Source organism: Oncorhynchus masou, chromosome 30 (genome assembly GCF_036934945.1).
Source record: "Oncorhynchus masou masou isolate Uvic2021 chromosome 30, UVic_Omas_1.1, whole genome shotgun sequence".
In the NCBI taxonomy this organism is placed as follows: domain Eukaryota; kingdom Metazoa; phylum Chordata; class Actinopteri; order Salmoniformes; family Salmonidae; genus Oncorhynchus; species Oncorhynchus masou.
The window spans coordinates 11169099-11188799 of record NC_088241.1 but is presented as its reverse complement, the minus strand read 5'-3'; the positions used below and the strand labels follow the sequence as shown (position 1 = coordinate 11188799).

Sequence of the window (19701 nt, the reverse complement as noted above, 5' to 3'; positions counted from 1 at the left end):
TGCTCTACTATAGTGTAGATAGTGATCCTCACAATGTTCTCCTATCGTATAGACAGTGACCCTCACCATGCTCTCCTATTGTATAGACAGTGATCCTTACCATGCTCTCCTATTCTACAGACAGTGATCCTCAACATGCTCTCAAAAGTATAGACAGTGATCCTCACAATGCTCTCCGAAAGTACAGACAGTGATCCTCACCATTCTCTCCTATCGTATAGACAGTGATCCTCACCATGCTCAACTATAGTATAGATAGTGATCCTCACAATGCTCTCCTATAGTATAGATAGTGATCCTCACCATGCTCTCCAATAGTATAGATAGTGATCCTCACCATGCTCTACTATAGTATAGACAGTGAACCTCCCCATACTCTCCTACAGCATAGATAGTGATCCTCACCGTGCTCTCCTATAGCATAGACTGATTCTCACCGTCCTCTACTATAGTATAGATAGTGATCCTCACCATGCTCTCCTATAATATAGACAGTGATCCTCAACATGCTCTCCTATAGTGTTGACAATGGTCCTCACCATGCTTGACTATAGTATAGACAATGATCCTGACAATGCTCTCCTATAGCATAGACAGTGATCAAGACAATCCTCTCCTATAGTATTCACAGTGATCCTCACCATTCTCTCCTGTAGTATACACAGTGATCAGCACCATTCTCTCCTATTGTATAGACAGTGATCCTGACCATGCTCTCCTATAGTATATACAATGATCCTGACAATGCTCTCCTATAGTATAGACAGTGATCCTGGCCATGCTCTCCTATAGTATAGACAATGATCCTCACCATTCTCTCCAATTGTATGTACAGTGATCCTCACCATGCTCTCCAATTGTATAGACAGTGATTCTCACCATGCTCTCCTATAGTATTGACTGTGATCTTGACCATGCTCTCCTATAGTTTAGACCTTGATCCGGACCATGCTCTCATATTGTACAAACAGTGATCCTCACCATGCTCTCCTATAGTATAGACTGTGATCTTGACCATGCTGTCCAATAGTATAGACAATGATCCTTACCATGCTCTCCTATAGTATAGACAGTGATCCTCATCATGCTCTCCTATATTATTGACCGTGATCCTCACCATGCTCTCCTATAGAATAGACACTGAACCTGACCATGCTCTCCTATAGTATAGACAGTGACCCTCACCATGCTCTCCTATTGTATAGACAGTGATCCTCACCATGCTCTACTATAGTATAGATAGTGATCCTCACCATGATCTTCTATAGTATAGACAGTGAAACACACCATGCTATCCAATAGTATAGATAGTGAACCTCACCATGCTCTACTATAGTATAGACAGTGATCCTCACCATGCTCTCCTATAGCATAGACTGATTCTCACCATCCTCTACTATAGCATAGATAATGATCCTCACAATGCTTTCCTATAGTATAGATTGTGATCCTCACCATGCTCTACTATAGTATAGATAATGATCCTCACAACGCTCTACTATAGTACAGACAGTGATCCTAACCATGCTCATCTAATGTATAGAAAGTGATCCTCACCATGTGTCCAACAGTATAGACTGTGATCCTGACCATGCTCTCCTATAGTATAGACAGTGATCCTCAACGTGCTCATCTAAGGTATAGACAGTGATCCTCACCATTCTCTCGTATAGTATAGACAGTGATCATCACCATTCTCTCCTATAGTATAGACAGTGATCCTCACAGTGCTCATCTAATGTATAGACAGTGATCCTCACCATGCTCTCTTATAGTATAGACTGTGATTCTCACCATGCTCTCCCATAGTATAGACTGTGATCTGGATCATGCGCTCCTATTGTACAGACAGTGACCCTCACCATGCTCTCCTATAGTTTCGACAGTTATCCTGACCATGCTCTCTTATAGTATAGACTGTGATCCTGACCATGCTCTCCTATAGTATAGACAGTGATCCTGACCATGCTCTCCTATAGTATAGACAGTGATCCTCACCATGCTCATCTAATGTATAGACAGTGATCCTCACCATGCTGTCCTAGAGTTTAGACTGTGATCTTGACCATGCTGTCCAATAGTATAGACAGCAATCCTCAACATGCTCTCTTATAGTATAGACAGTGATCCTGACAATGCTCCAATATTTTATAGACAGTGATCCTGACAATGCTCACCAAAAGTATAGACAGTGATCCTCACCATTCTCTCTTATAGTATAGACAGTGATCCTGACCATGCTCTCCAATAGTATAGACAGTGATCAAGACAATCCTCTCCTGTAGTATAGACAGTGATCCTTGCAATGCTCTCCTATTGTATAGACAGTCATCCTGACAATGCTCTCCTATTGTATAGACAGTCATCCTGGCAATGCTCTCCTATTGTATAGACAGTCATTATGGCAACGCTCTCCTATTGTATAGACAGTGATCCTGGCAATGCTCTCCTATTGTATAGACAGTCATCCTGGCAATGCTCTCCTATTGTATAGACAGTCATCCTGGCAATGCTCTCCTATTGTATAGACAGTGATCCTGGCAATGCTCTCCTATTGTATAGACAGTCATCCTGGCAATGCTCTCCTATTGTATAGACAGTCATCCTGGCAATGCTCTCCTATTGTATAGACAGTCATCCTGGCAATGCTCTCCTATTATATAGACAGTCATCCTGGCAATGCTCTCCTATTGTATAGACAGTGATCCTCACCATGCTCTGCTATAGTATAGACAGTGATCCCTCTGGATCAGTTTGTTGGTGAAACAGGAGATAGGTATCTGATTCAATCAAGACACTAATTGATCAGATTAAAGTAGATGCTCTTAAAGCGCAATAGTTCTACTTCATTAAGATTCCATGTAAGTTTTCATTTCTGAAAAAAAGGAAATGCAATTTGTAATGTGCGTTGTCGTTTTGCAGTGCTATATGTTTTCGTGATTGATGTATCTTTAATCTTAGAACATAAACCAATATAACATGATATCATAAACCTGTATTACATTACTTCGACCACAATCCCCTTTCCTTTGCAGCTGGAGAACGTGTTTCATGGACTTGGGAATTGTTCTTGTGTTTTGTCTTTATGAGCTCTCAGTGTCAACAATGTATCGTAAAAAAATATCTGTCAAATGTCGTCTACGCAGATAATAAGTGTTGTTTGTGGTGACAGAACAGTAAGCTGTTTTCTTCCTCTTTCTCCATGCCTTTGATTACAGGCTCTTTGAAATATATGCAAAACACTTTGCAGAGCAATACGTGTTGACAAGCCTAACAATAGAGAGTATGCTGGTGGTCTGTGGTGGGAGGGGGACCTCAGGGAGAGGATGCATCTCGGTCCATCCATCTGCTTCTTACAACGCCATCACTCAACCTCCCCGAGAAAGGCATCTCTCTCTGTGTGTGTAAAACAAGTACATGTACACACAGACGTGCACACACACGAAGACACACGCAGACACACGCAGACACACGCACAGCCATGAGCATACACACGCAGGCACACGTGTGCACATACACACACATTCACATGCGGACATGCCCACACACCCACACGCACACACACACACACACACACACATTCACATGCGGACATGCCCACACACCCACACGCACACACACACACACACACACACACACACACACACACACACACACACACACACACACACACACACACACACACACACACACACACACAAGCGTGCACGCGCATATTTTCACTTCCTGCTTTGCAGTACACTACCTTTATAAAACAGTTCACATCAAGAGCTCATTTTGGGCGGCAGGGTAGCCTAGTGGTTAGAGCGTTCGACTAGTAACCCGAAAGGTTGCAAGTTCAAATCCCCGAGCTGAAAAGTTCATTTCTGACGTTCTGCTCCTGAACAGGCAGTTAACCTGCTGTTCCAAGGCCAACATTGAAAATAAGAATTTGTCCTTAACTGACTTGCCTAGTTAAATGAAGGTAAAATAAAAACAAATTGTAGTGGGGCCACAAGCCTGCAATGGTACATACACGTGCAATAAAAACAGTGTTTGAACATTTGTCTCTTAAATCCTTTGTTGTTGTTCTAATGTATTCTTTACAATCATGTTTGTTTTCCATCATAGTTTAAATAACTTAGAAAAACACTGTTATGAAGCATTATGACCATCCTGTGTCACTTTACTTGGACTAAGAAAATACACTTTATGACTTTAAGTCAAGAACCATCATAATCATATAAACCAGATAGGCCTATCACGTACATGCCTGCCCTTATGTCTGTCATCAGTCAAAAAGGTGTCTTGTCCTGCTCTTAAAATCTGCTCCTGCATTCATCCGAGTCATCAGCAACAGACATTTGGGGTACATTTTACATTTTAATAATTTAGCAGATGCTCTTATCCAGAACGACTTTCAGTTAGTGCATTCATTCTTAACCTTTCTCGCGCAGGCGTTCCGCTAGAGGAACCCCTCGACAACATTCCGCTGAAAAGGCAGCGCACGAAATTCAAAAATATTTTAGAAATATGTAACTTTCACACATTAACAAGTCCATTACAGCAAATGAAAGAAACTTCTTGTTAATCTACCCATCGTGTCCAATTTAAAAAATACTTAACAGCAAAAGCACAACATCACATGTTGGATCACTGCCAAGTCAAAAAACACAGCCATTTTCCCAGCCAAAGATAGTAGTCACAAAAAGCAGAAATATAGATAAAATGAATCACTAACCTTTGATGATCTTCATCAGATGACACTCATAGGACATCATGTTACACAATACATGTATGTTTTGTTCGATAATGTGCATATTTATATCCAAAAATCTCAGTTTACATTGGCAACAAGGTTTTCTGTGGAACGGAAGTTGACTTTTCATTAACAAATGGGAAGTTCGTGTGTCACGCCTTGGTCTTAGTATTTTGTGTTTTAGTTAATTAGTTGGTCAGGCCAGGGTGTGACATGGGTTTATGTTTGTTGTATTTCTTAGTGGGGTTTTTTAGTTATTGGGATTGTGGCTGATTAGGGGTGTGTGTTGCATAGGTTTGGCTGCCTGAGGCGGTTCTCAATCAGAGTCAGGTGATTCTTGTTGTCTCTGATTGGGAACCGTATTTAGGTAGCCTGGGTTTCACTTTGTATTTCGTGGGTGATTGTTCCTGTCTCTGTGTTAGTGTTCACCAGACAGGCTGTATAGGTTTTTCACATTCCGTTTTTTTTTTGTTGTATTTATAAGTTATTTCGTCTATCGTCATTTGTTCCATTAAAAACATGAGTAACCAACACGCTGCATTTCGGTCTGACTTTCTTTCGACAAACGAAGAACGCCGTTACAGAATCACCCACCACACACGGACCGAGCAGCGTGTCAACAGGCAGGAGCAGCCCAAAGAGGAGCTGCGTATTAAGGATTTCTGGACATGGGAGGAAATCCTTGACGGGAGAGGACCCTGGGCTAAACCAGGGGAGTGTAGCCGCCCAAAAGTGCAGCAGGAGAAGAGGAAACAGGAGCAGCCCAAAGAGGAGTACAGTATGGACTATACGACGTGGGAAGAAATAGACAGGTGGGCGGCCGACCCAGAGAGAGTGCCGGAGCCTGCCTGGGATTCGCTGGAGCAGTGCGAAGAGGGCTATAGGAGAATGGAGTCGAAAAGAAGGACACAGCGGCGCAGAGCGAAACCTGGGAATCAGCCCCAAAAATTTCTTGGGGGTGGCTATCAGGGAGTATGGCTACGCCAGGTAGAAGACCTGCGCAAACTCCCTGTGCTTACCGGGGGGCTAGAGAGACCGGGCAGGCACCGTGTTATGCAGTGGTGCGCACGGTGTCCCCAGTGCGGGTGCATAGCCCGGTGCGGTATATTTCAGCTCCGCGTACCGGCCGGGCTAGATTGAGCGTCGAGCCAAATGCCATGAAGCCGGCTCTACGCATCTGGTCCCCAGTGCGTCTCCTTGGGCCGGCTTACATGGCACCAGCCTTGCGCTCGGTGTCTCCGGTTCACCTACATAGCCCAGTGCGGGCTATTCCACCTCGCAGCACTGGCAGGGCAACCGAGAGTATTCAACCAGGTAAGGTTGGGCAGGCTCGGTGCTCAAGAGCTCCAGTGCGCCTGCACGGTCCGGTCTATCCAGTACCACCTCCACACACCAGCCCTCCGGTAGCAGCTCCCCGCACCAGGCTTCCTGTGCGTGTCCTCGGCCCAATACCACCAGTGCCAGCACCACGCATCAGGCCAACAGTGCGCCTCGCCTCTCCTGTCCTGTCGGAGCCTTCCTCCTCTCCAGCGCTGCCGGAGCCTCCTGCCTGTTCGGAGCAGCCTGAGCTGCTAGTCTGCATGGAGCAGCTAGAGCTGCCAGTCTGCAAGGAGCTGCCAGTCTGCATGGAGCAGCCAGAGCTGCCAGTCTGCATGGAGCAGCTAGAGCTGCCAGTCTGCAAGGAGCTGCCAGTCTGCATGGAGCAGCTAGAGCTGCCAGTCTGCAAGGAGCTGCTAGTCTGCATGGAGCAGCTAGAGCTGCCAGTCTGCAAGGAGCTGCCAGTCTGCATGGAGCAGCCAGAGCTGCCAGTCTGCATGGAGCAGCTAGAGCTGCCAGTCTGCAAGGAGCTGCCAGTCTGCATGGAGCAGCTAGAGCTGCCAGTCTGCAAGGAGCTGCTAGTCTGCATGGAGCAGCTAGAGCTGCCAGTCTGCAAGGAGCTGCAAGTCTGCAAGGAGCTGCCAGTCTGCAAGGAGCTGCCAGTCTGCATGGAGTTGCCAGTCTGCATGGAGTTGCCAGTCTGCATGGAACAGTCAGAGCTGTCAGTCTGCAAGAAGCCGCCAGAGCTGTCAATCTGCATGGAGCAGCCAGAGCCGCCAGTCAGCATGGAGCAGCCAGAGCCGTCAGTCAGCATGAAGCAGCCAGTGCCGTCAGTCTGCCAGGATCTGCCAGACAGCCAGACTCTTCCAGATCTGCCAGTCAGCCAGACTCTTCCAGATCTGCCAGTCAGCCAGACTCTTCCAGATCTGCCAGTCAGCCAGACTCTTCCAGATCTGCCATTCAGCCAGACTCTTCCAGATCTGCCAGTCAACCAGACACTTCCAGATCTGCCAGTCAGCCAGACTCTTCCAGATCTGCCATTCAGCCAGACTCTTCCAGATCTGCTATTCAGCCAGACTCTTCCAGATCTGCCAGTCAGCCAGACTCTTCCAGATCTGCCAGTCAGCCAGACTCTTCCAGATCTGCCATTCAGCCAGACTCTTCCAGATCTGCCAGTCAACCAGACACTTCCAGATCTGCTAGTCAACCAGACTCTTCCAGATCCGCCAGTCAGCCAGGATCTGCCGGATTCAACTGCCTGGCTGGGCTTCATCTCAGTACTGGGCTTCTTCTCAGTACTGGGCTTCCTCTCAGTACTGGGCTGCCCCTCAGTCCCAAGCTGCCCCTCAGTCCCGAGCTGTCCCTCAGTCCCGAGCTGCCCCTCAGTCCCGAGCTGCCTCAGTCCCGAGCTGCCCCTCAGTCACGAGCTGCTCCCAGACTGAACCAGATCAGTGTAGCCAACAGCATATGAACTGCAAAATCACACATCTCAATCAAAACCCATATTCAACTCACTTTAGCAATGATTATTCACTCAAGCACAAATCTAATCAAATCAAATCAAATGTATTTGTCACATACACATGGTTAGCGGATGTTAATGCAAGTGTAGAGAAATGCTTGTGCTTCTAGTTCCGACGATGCAGTAATAACCAACGAGTAATCTAACTAACAATTCCAAAACTACTACCTTATACACACAAGTGTAAAGGGATAAAAACTATGTTCATAAAGATATATGAATGAGTGATGGTACAGAACTGCATAGGCAAGATGCAGTAGATGGTATCGAGTACAGTATATACATATGAGATGAGTAATGTAGGGTATGTAAACAAAGTGGCATAGTTTAAAGTGGCTAGTGATACATGTATTACATAAAGATGCAGTAGATTATATAGGGTACAGTATATACATATCCATATGAGATGAGTAATGTAGGGTATGTAAACAAAGTGGCATAGTTTAAAGTGGCTAGTGATACATGTATTACATAAAGATGCAGTAGATGATATAGAGTACAGTATATACATATCCATATGAGATGAGTAATGTAGGGTATGTAAACATTATATTAAATAGCATTGTTTAAAGTGGCTAGTGTTATATTTTACATCAATTTCCATCAATTCCCATTATTAAAGTGGCTGGAGTTGAGTCAGTGTGTTGGCAGCAGCCACTCAATGTTAGTGGTGGCTGTTTAACAGTCTGATGGCCTTGAGATAGAAGCTGTTTTTCAGTCTCTCGGTCCCTGCTTTAATGCACCTGTACTGACCTCGCCTTCTGGATGATAGCGGGGTGAACAGGCAGTGGCTCGAGTGGTTGTTGTCCTTGATGATCTTTATGGCCTTCCTGTAACATCGGGTGGTGTAGGTGTCCTAGAGGCCAGGTAGTTTGCTCCCGGTGATGCATTGTGCAGACCTCACTACCCTCTGGAGATCATTATGGTTGTGGGCAGAGCAGTTGCCGTACCAGGCGGTGATACAGCCCGACAGGATGCTCTCGATTGTGCATCTGTAGAAGTTTGTGTGTGCTTTTGGTGACACTCCAAATTTCTTCAGCCTCCTGAGGTTGAAGAGGCGCTGCTGCACCTTCTTCACGACGCTGTCTGTGTGGGTGGACCATTTCAGTTTGTCCGTGATGTGTACGCCGAGGAACTTAAAACTTACTACCCTCTCCACTACTGTCCCGTCGATGTGGATAGGGGGTGCTCCCTCTACTGTTTCCTGAAGTCCACAATCATCTCCTTTGTTTTGTTGACATTGAGTGTGAGGTTAATTTCCTATTTTCCTGACACCACACTCCGAGGGCCCTCACCTCCTCCCTGTAGGCCGTCTCGTTGTTGTTGGTAATCAAGCCTACCACTCTAGTGTCGTCCGCAAACGATGGTAAGATACCTCATTGGCAATCCCCATCACGGCATTATCATGATTGATCATGGTTTTACTGCCTGCTCTCTCCTTCTCAACTCTGATCATTCAGTGGTGGTTAAGACGCGACTGTGTGCCATTCAAATAAAATAAAAGTTGATTTCTCACGTACGCCAAATACAACAGGTGTAGACCTTACAGTGAAATTCGTACTTACAGGCTCTAACTAACAGTGCAATTTAAGTAAAAAAAAAAAAGGTATTAGGTGAACAATAAATAAGTAAAGAAATAAAAAACAACAGTAAAAAGACAGTGAAAAATAACAGTAGCGAGGCTATATACAGTAGTGAGGCTATATACAGTAACGAGGCTATATACAGTAGCGAGGCTATATACAGTAACGAGGCTATATACAGTAACGAGGCTATATACAGTAGCGAGGCTATATACAGTAACGAGGCTATATACAGTAACGAGGCTATATACAGTAGCGAGGCTATATACAGTAACGAGGCTATATACAGTAACTAGGCTATATACAGTAGCGAGGCTATATACAGTAACGAGGCTATATACAGTAACGAGGCTATATACAGTAGCGAGGCTATATACAGTAACGAGGCTATATACAGTAACGAGGCTACATACAGGCACCAGTTAGTCAGGCTGATTGAGGTAGTATGTACATGTAGCTATGGTTAAAGTGGCTATACATATATGATGAACAGAGAGTAGCAGTAGCGTAAAAGAGGGGTTGGCGGGTGGTGGGTGGTGGGTGGTGGGACACAATGCAGATAGTCCGTGTAGCCAATGTGCTGGGGAACCGGTTAGTCGGGCTAATTGAGGTAGTATGTACATGAATGTATAGTTAAAGTGACTATGTATATATGATAAACTGACACAGTAGCAGCAGCGTAAAAGAGGGGTTGGGTGGGGACAATGTAAATAGTCCGGGTAGCCATTTGATTACCTGTTCAGGAGTCTCATGGTTTGGGTGTAAAAGCTGTTGAGAAGCCTTTTGGTCCTAGACTTGGTGTTCCGGCACCGCTTGCCATGCGGTAGTAGAGAGAACAGTCTATGACTGGTGTCTTGGACAGAGAAAGGTACCATAGGGCCTTCCTCTGACACCACCTGGTGTGGAGGTCCATTCATTCATTCAGCACTTGAGGTCGAATTCCACGGTAGAGAAGTAGGTATTATGTGTGAGAGAGAAAAATACATGTTTTTCTGGGAACAATGATGATGATTCTGTTTGGGAGTGCATAGCATAGTGAATGATTATAACAGGCTTTTGAACAGATCTGGATCCCGGAGTAACGTTAGATTGTAGCGGTGCTAATCTTCAGCCACTTCAGCATGATCAAAGGATTAGGCAGAGCAGTGCTCTAATCATCCCCGGCGCCCAGCCGAGACATGGAAACGCACGTCTCCACCGAGAGGAATGTGTGATTCTGAAAACAGAGAGGCCAAGTAAGAAGAGATGAAAACCTCATTTAAAAAATAGACCGTTTGAGGAGGGGAGAGGCAAAGAAGATGGGAGTCCAAAACCATTTTTAAAACTCTAATATTTAGTTCTATAAAAACTCTTGTAATTCGAACTGTCGTTCATATCTACTTAAGTTACTTTCTCACAAATATAAATATACCAACATTTCAAATTCTGTATAAGCTCGGCAAATGCTCTCTCATTTAATAAATTCCAATTTAACAACTATTTGTGACCCAGTCAAACTTCAATGATCTCGATACCTGTTAGTCTTCTTCCAAATATCTCATTAGCTTTGTGTGATCAGTGCAGGTCTTTTGTAGTCGCCGGTGGTTCTGAGGGAAGCCCACCTCTGTACTATGCTGTGTGAGTTAGTGTTAGCTAACTATGTGGTTATCTGCCTCCTCGTCCATGTATTCAGAGCCAGTGCCCCTGCCTTATCAGCAGTCTGTAGCCTGCATGCTCAATCGCCTGATTTGTCAAGGGTGACTCCAAAAGATTCTGATAGGCACTTTGCAAATCACCCAGTTGATCTAAAATATCGACCAGCCACAAAAAGTCATTACACACAATAATGGCGGGCGGGACCTTGGACGATGTGACTTAATTAGGTTTCAAATGCCTTCAAAAATGCCTTCAAATCTCTGGGCTATGGGAGAGTATCACACACACCCCTGAGTCTTCACTGACTTTACAGCTGGAGAAAGTCTACTACTGCTGACAATACTACTGCTCCTACTGATACGCAATATTAACTAACTACAGAAATGGAATTGATTGATAATCCTGCTATTATCATTCTACTGGTACTACTACTAATACTACTACTACTACTACTACTAACGACTTATATCACTACACATAATAGGTGCATATTAATACTTTCTGTTGAGGTGTTCAGTATGTACTTTTGATGTATAGTTCATAATTGCTGTAGAGCTGTAATTATTAGATATTCTTTAGATTGCCATTTTGTGAGGGTGGTTACAGTCATTAGCATGTTTTACTCTATTGCTTTGTCTCTCTTTCTCTCTCTCTCTCTCTCTCTCTCTCTCTCTCTCTCTCTCTCTCTCTCTCTCTCTCTCTCTCTCAATTCAATTCAATTCAAGGGGCTTTATTGGCATGGGTAACGTGTTAACATTGCCAAAGCAAGTAAGGTAGATAATATATAAAGTGAAATAAACAATAAAAATTAACAGTAGACATCACACATACAAAAGTTTCAAAACAATAAAGACATTACACATGTCATATTATAAATATATATATATATATATATATATAGTGTTTTTACAATGTACAAATGGTTAAGGACACAAGATAAAATGAATAAGCATAGATATGGGTTGTATTTACAATGGTGCGTGTTCTTCACTGGTTGCCCTTTTCTCGTGGCAACAGGTCACAACAGGTCTTGCTGCTCTGATGGCACACTGTGGAATTTCACATTGGTAGATATGGAAGTTTTTCAAAATTGGATTTGTTTTCGAATTCTTTGTGGATCTGTGTAATCTGAGGGAAATATGTCTCTCTAATATGGTCATACATTGGGCAGGAGGTTAGGAAGTGCAGCTCAGTTTCCACCTAATTTTGTGGGCAGTGAGCACATAGCCTGTCTTCTCTTGAGAGCCATGTCTGCCTACGGCGGCCTTTCTCAATAGCAAGGCTATGCTCGCTAAGTCTGTACATAGTCAAAGCTTTCCTTAATTTTGTGTCAGTCACAGTGGTCAGGTATTCTGCCGCTGTGTACTCTCTGTGTAGGGCCAAATAGCATTCTAGTTTGCTCTGTTTTTTTGTTAATTCTTTCCAATGTGTCAAGTAATTATCTTTTTGTTTTCTCATGATTTGGTTGGGTCTAATTGTGCTGCTGTCATGGGGCTCTGTGGGGTGTGTTTGTGAACAGAGCCCCAGGACCAGCTTGCTTAGGGGACTCTTCTCCAGATTCATCTCTCTGTAGGTGATGGCTTTGTTGTGGAAGGTTTGGGAATCGCTTCCTTTTAGGTGGTTATAGAATTTAACAGCTCTTTTCTGGATTTTGATAATTAGTGGGTATCGGCCTAATTCTGCTCTGCATGCATTATTTGGTGTTCTACGTTGTACACGGAGGATAATTTTGCAGAATTCTGCGTGCAGAGTCTCAATTTGGTGTTTGTCCCATTTTGTGAAGTCTTGGTTGGTGAGCGGACCCCAGACCTCACAACCATAAAGGGCAATGGGGTCTATGACTGATTCAAGTATTTTTAGCCAAATCCTAATTGGTATGTTGAAATTTATGTTCTTTTTGATGGCATAGAATGCCCTTCTTGCCTTGTCTCTCAGATCGTTCACAGCTTTGTGGAAGTTACCTGTGGTGCTGATGTTTAGGCCAAGGTATGTATAGTTTTTTGTGTGCTCTAGGGCAACAGTGTCTAGATGGAATTTGTATTTGTGGTCCTGGTGACTGGACCTTTTTTGGAACACCATTATTTTGGTCTTACTGAGATTTACTGTCAGGGCCCAGGTCTGACAGAATCTGTGCATACGATCTAGGTGCTGCTGTAGGCCCTCCTTGGTTGGTGACAGAAGCACCAGATCATCAGCAAACAGCAGACATTTGACTTCAGATTCTAGTAGGGTGAGGCCGGGTGCTGCAGACTTTTCTAGTGTCCGCGCCAGTTCGTTGATATATATGTTGAAGAGGGTGGGGCTTAAGCTGCATCCCGGTCTAACCCCATGACCCTATGTGAAGAAATTAGTGTGTTTTTTGCCAATTTTAACCGCACACTTGTTGTTTGTGTACATGGATTTTATGATGTCTTATGTTTTACCCCAAACACCACTTTCCATCAGTTTGTATAGCAGACCCTCATGCCAAATTGAGTCGAAGACTTTTTTGAAATCAACAAAGCATGAGAAGACTTTGCCTTTGTTTTGGTTTGTTTGGTTGTCAATTAGGGTGTGCAGTGTGAATACATGGTCTGTTGTACGGTAATTTGGTAAAAAGCCAATTTGACATTTGCTCAGTACATTGTTTTCATTGAGGAAGTGTACGAGTCTGCTGTTAATGATAATGCAGAGGATTTTCCCAAGGTTACTGTTGACGCATATTCCACGGTAGTTATTGGGGTCAAATTTGTCTCCATTTTTGTGGATTGGGGTGATCAGTCCTTGGTTCCAAATATTGGGGAAGATGCCAGAGCTAAGGATGATGTTAAAGAGTTTTAGTATAGCCAATTGGAATTTGTTGTCTGTATATTTGATCATTTCATTGAGGATACCATCAACACTCTCTCACTCTCTCTCTCTCTCTCTCTCTCTGTCTGCTCAGTATGAGATAATTATTAAATGAGGGAGAAAAGCAGCACCAGAAAGTCTCTCAACAATGAATGACATGTTTTCATAATGACATTTAAAAAGTAATTGCATGTAAATTGTGTTCCAGGCTTAGGAATGAAAACATGCCTGGTGTTTAAATGAGTGTTCTATTTAACCTCTCTCTGCTTGTCTGTGTGTTTGTCTCTCTGCCAACCACGGTGTCATTGGAGAGTCTATATTTTAGAGCAAGGTCTCTTTTTCTGCATCACACACTGATGAGAATATTTTTTTATATCTGCACTGATTAAATGTACTTTCCTTCTGAGCTCATTCCAATTTGTTCAACCTCACAGGCACAGCTTTTGATAGGAGATGATCCTGACCAATATTTATGAATTCACCATGATATATCTAGCTTTTGAAAAAAAACTCAACTAACATTCTGTTTTGATTGATTTAGAGTATGTGTGTGCATCGGTACTACTGTATAAATGTCTGTTTTACACATTAATCACACCAGGAATATAACTATCAAGACTGACTCTCCTCCAACTCCTTTTATGACATTATTGAATCGTATCCTAACAGTCATCATTCTCTCTGTTTGTTCCTTGCTGTGTAGAAAACCAAGATCTCCACATACGACAAGATGTGGGAGTTTATGAGCAGTCGGAGGCACTCTGTGATGGTGAAGGATATTGACGAAGGGATCCACCGAGTTCTCACCTCGGACTACGCCTTCCTCATGGAGTCCACCACCATCGAGTTTGTCACCCAGCGCAACTGCAACCTTACGCAGATAGGGGGTCTCATCGACTCCAAAGCCTACGGTGTGGGAACCCCCATGGGTACGTCCTCCTCTCAACATAGTACAACACACACATATACCAAGTTCTCCAGCACAATTTCTGCAACTACTCTCGCCTATTTCGACAGTTAGGACAAAAGACTGAGCCATACTCCCACCCACAGTACATTCTCCATAACCCTGAGACATGACCCATGCAATAACATTCAGTATCATAGCACCCTGCATTAAGATAAGGTTTATTATGCTGTTTAATAACACAGCCCACTACACTATAGCATGTTTATCATTTCATAACACAGCCTGCTACACTATAGCATGTTTATCATTTAATAACACAGCCCACTACGCGATAGCATGTTTATCATTTCATAACACAGCAAACATACTACATATATAATGCTTTCATGTTATTCAATAATTGAGCACACTAATCTATAATAGGAAACCGCTGTATGGATCAAATCTAATTGTATTGGTCACGTTCACAGTTTACAGCAGGTATAAAATGTGCAGTGAAATGCTTGTGTGCTAGCTCCCTCAACACTGTAGTACAATAATCAATATCAAATATCAGATTTGCTCTCTCTGGCTTTTCAAACAGAATGACTCCCTTGCACTAATGGGGCTCGCTAAGTAAGCTTCTGCCAGTCCTTCTGAACATCATCTTTCGTCATGTAAGCCATGGCTCCGTGTGTGTGTGTGTGTGTGTGTGTGTGTGTGTGTGTGTGTGTGTGTGTGTGTGTGTGTGTGTGTGTGTGTGTGTGTGTGTGTGTGTGTGTGTGTGTGTGTGTGTGTGTGTGTGTGTGTGTGTGAGAGAGAGAGTGTGTAAGCACCCATGGACCCTTAGGGGCCAAGCAGCTGATGAAAGCAGCTGATGAAATATCTGACATAAATAAATAAATTAATGGGTGTTGGGTGGTGGCATGCTAATTTACACGTTGTGTGCGGAGGTGCAGGATTTGATTATGGAGCTCAGCAGCAGATTGTCTTAATCCTGTTACACATGCAGCCCCCGGCAATGGCTGCCACAAATGAAAAGGAAAAACTCCTTGTAAGTACCTGGGTTATAAAGGGAAGATTGCTCTGGGGCGTCCCTACAAGACAACTTAACACAATGACCTGCATGCAAAGGATGCTGGGGGTTTCTGTATTTATTTAGGGAGACTGGGAAGTGGAGATTGTCTTTCTTTCTATGTTTGGGAATTGTGGCTTTTATACGCTATGTAAATGAACTCTAAAAGGTTTTGGTGTAACAGTCTCCCTGTTATGTAGCTTGTTGTCTAACACATTGTTTAGTATGCAGCAGGACACTTGCCTTTAGAGAATACAACACGGTGTGTCCCGTTTCCCTAAGAGGATGGATAATTCTGCCCTTTATAACATCAGTGGCTATTTGCTCCATTTGTGTATGTTTGACGTATTTCTCGGTCAGAAAGCACATCTATAATAAACCCAGTAAGTGACTATATGAGAGAGCAGCACAGAGGGTGTGTTTTCTCTGTGTGATTGTGTTTCCTGTGTGATTTGTCCTATAACAATATGTGTGACCAGGGTGTTGGCGACAGCTGGAATGGAATATGCTCTATGGATTGTGATTCATTTGCGAGGAACAATGCAGGAATGGGTTTGTCGTTGTGTGTGTGCGTGTGCGTATACGAGAGTGAGTGTATGTCTGTGCATGTGCACACATGGCGTTCATGTGTGTGCATTTGTATTAAGTGTGTGCTGGTCTCCAAATACGTTTCTCCGTATGTGTGTGTGTGTATGTGTTTGTCAGGCAAAGGGTTAGGTTGTGCATCACACACATTGTCGGTCCATGCTGAAAAAGGATGTTTAGAATCATCACTCCCTTGTGGCCCATTCACACGGAGCAGAGAACAAGGCATTTAAATTGCTAATCCTACCCTTTTAGTACCCGTTACCATATGTGTCCTGTATTCCCATACAGCCTGGCCATTTAGCATATATCTCATTGACTTCAACAGAGAGGAGTTGTCTGCCTGCATTAGTACCTGGGTGTATTTGGTTCTGAGTCCCTCTGGCAGCCGCTCCCCAAGTCTGCACTGTAATGGACAGTTAGTGTTAGTTAGCACGGACGTCCAGATGTTATCCCTCTCTAACTCTAATGGGATATTTACTGCATTGGCAACGGCGGTGACTTCAGAGTATAACATTTAGCCCATCGAAGAGGAGAGTAGACCAGAGCGAAGTATATACATCTGGAAGCTGATGATTTTCGATGAGAACAGATGAAAGTAGGACCATTGTGAAGTTGTATCTAAAGGTGATTGTTGTTGGCCTACATAAGGTGGAGTGGAAGGGGGAGGGACACGGGAGCTGTGTAGCTGTGTGTCCACATTAGAGAGTGAAGCCCCGTATTGACCGTAAGTCCTATTGTACCTATGGGGATAGATCTCCCCGCTCAGCCTTTAATGTGTGTGTATGGACGTCCTCCTTGGAAAGGTCATTAAGTAGAGTCATGCACAGTAGCGTATCAAACATCTGTCACAGGTTTGTTTATGCGACTTGTGCCACTCGGCCGCTTGTGAGTAAACTGTTATTTCCTCTGCTTCATACATCCATATCTCAGGAGGCTTTGTCTCTGTCCTCCTTCCTTCCCTCATCTATCTCTCTCTCTCTGTCTCTCTCCCCCTGCCTATCGCTGTCTTTGCCGCCTCTCTCTCTCTCTGTCTCTCTCCCCCTGCCTATCGTTGTCTTTGCCGCCTCTCTCTCTCTCTCTGTCTCTCTCCCCTGCCTATCGCTGTCTTTGCCGCTCTCTCTCTGTCTCTCTCTGTGTCTTTCCCCCTGCCTATCGTCTCTCTGTCTTTGCTCTCTCTCTCTCTCTGTCTCTCCCCCTGCCTATCGTTGTCTTTGCCGCCTCTCTCTCTCTCTCTGTCTCTCTCTGCCTATCTGTCTTTGCCGCCTCTCTCTCTCTGTCCTGCCTATCTCCCCCTGCCTATCGCTGTCTTTGCCGCCTATCGTTGTCTTTCTCTCTCTCTCTGTCTCTCTCCCCCTGCCTATCGCTGTCTTTGCTCTCTCCCTCTCTCTGTCTCTCTCCCTCTGTCTATCACTGTCTTTGCCGCCTCTCTCTCTCTCTGTCTCTCTCCCCCTGCCTATCGGTGTCTTTGCCGCCTCTCTCTCTCTCTGTCTCTCTCCCCCTGCCTATCGTTGTCTTTGCCGCCTCTCTCTCTCTCTCTCTCCCCCTGCCTATCGCTGTCTTTCTCTCTCTCTCTCTGTCTCTCTCCCCCTGCCTATCGCTGTCTTTGCCGCCTCTCTCTCTCTCTGTCTCTCTCCCCCTGCCTATCGCTGTCTTTGCCGCCTCTCTCTCTCTCTGTCTCTCTCCCCCTGCCTATCGTTGTCTTTGCCGCCTCTCTCTCTCTCTGTCTCTCTCCCCCTGCCTATCGTTGTCTTTGCCGCCTCTCTCTCTCTCTCTGTCTCTCTCCCCCTGCCTATCGCTGTCTTTGCCGCCTCTCTCTCTCTGTCTCTCTCCCCCTGCCTATCGTTGTCTTTGCCGCCTCTCTCTCTCTCTGTCTCTCTCCCCCTCTGTCTCTCTCTCTCCCTGTCTCTCTCCCCCTGCCTATCACTGTCTTTGCCGCCTCTCTCTCTCTCTGTCTCTCTCCCCCTGCCTATCGCTGTCTTTGCCGCCTCTCTCTCTCTCTGTCTCTCTCCCCCTGCCTATCGTTGTCTTTGCCGCCTCTCTCTCTCTCTGTCTCTCTTTCCCTTCCTCTTTCTCTTTGCTATCAATTTTCAATTTGTTTCATTAGGCCTTCTTAATCTCTTACAGTATTACGGAAGTGTATATTTTGCATGTCATCAGGCTGGCGTTTGGTGCCGTGCAGTGCGGGGAATTTATCGCGATGGTGGGTCGTTTAGCTCCGGATCATAAACGACAGAGAACATCTCTGTAAGACCTGAATGAAATGCTGGGGAATGGGACATCTCCGAGGGCGGGACCCGCCTGCTGTTTGAGCAGTGACCCTCCTGTCCTAGTCCTGTACAGCAAAAAGAGAGAGGAGATGGATATGGGGTATGAGGACAAATGGAGAAAATATGACAGACCTAGCTGGGGCGGAATGAAGTCAGTCTAGAAGAGTCTGTGAACTACAGTTTACCAGAAAGTATATGAGAGCACAATCAAGCACAGGGTGGAATATGTTTGCGGAAGTGTTTTGATAATAACAGTATTCTCCAAGCATTTAGAGGTAATTGTAGGCCCTGAAAGTAATAATTTTAAATATTTACACACATCCATTTCCTCTCTTTTATATTTCCCCCTGATCGACTTAACATGCAAAACAAATCTGGAGCTGTATTACAAAGAAGGGAAACAAAGTCTTAGAACAGGGATAAAAATACAACATGTACTTGAGCGTGCCAGGAACATTTTCCATGCTGCTTTGTGGAGACACAATGCATTAGAGATTGGTGTGCTATTACTCGCTTTGATCTGACAGATTACAGCTATGTGCCTTATTCTGGATTCACGATGGTCTGTCAGTTCCCTCTCCTATGTTTCTTCTGTTGGAGAATTAAGACTCGACATGAATGGCTACGCCATGTTGAGAGGGCCTGTTTTCAGCTCCTCACATTTACATATTCTGTTTATCGCTGAGAAACACAGCGGTGCTGAACTTTCTCCTCCATCTCTCACCCAGTAAGACTCAACAGAAAGAGAGTACTTCATTTCCATTTTCTAACCGCTTCTTCACCTGTCACGTCATTGGAAGAAACAAGAGAATACACCCTATATATTAACCACAATACAAAGATTCTGTGGACTCTATAGCGATCTCAGGCTACTGCCAACACATGTCCATGTTAGTTAACTTGAACTATTTGATCACATTTTTTTCAAGAAAAGATGCAATACCTTTGCACACATTGGAGTAAGCCACACTTCAAATCAAGCAGGGAATTCATCAAATGACATACATGTTGTTGTTCGGGTAGCGTACCCTTGTCATCATCCTTCACATTGTGAGAGGGTATGCAGAAATCATTATCTAAAGACAGTTGGACCACAACCACATGATTTCACTGTCAATTTAGTTGTTATGGAGGATTATTAAGTGCAGACAATGACATTCTAGATTCTACTGAAATGCCACTGCCCTGCAGAATATTTATGTTTGGCCTCTGCAGCAGTGCTGTTCAATTAACAGAATTGAATCATTAAACCAGCCAT

The 19701-nt window shown here is 44.4% G+C and overlaps 1 protein-coding gene across 2 annotated transcripts in view; it reads left to right on the top strand.

The window, feature by feature from the left end:
• The window catches only part of LOC135522058 (glutamate receptor ionotropic, kainate 2-like), a 276893-nt gene that overhangs the window by 227400 nt on the left and 29792 nt on the right, over positions 1 to 19701 (top strand). For both annotated transcript variants that reach the window (XM_064947973.1, XM_064947974.1), the window contains exon 15: positions 14328 to 14553. In XM_064947973.1, the coding sequence (XP_064804045.1) occupies positions 14328 to 14553 (226 nt within the window). The remainder of the gene's footprint in view (positions 1 to 14327; positions 14554 to 19701) is intronic.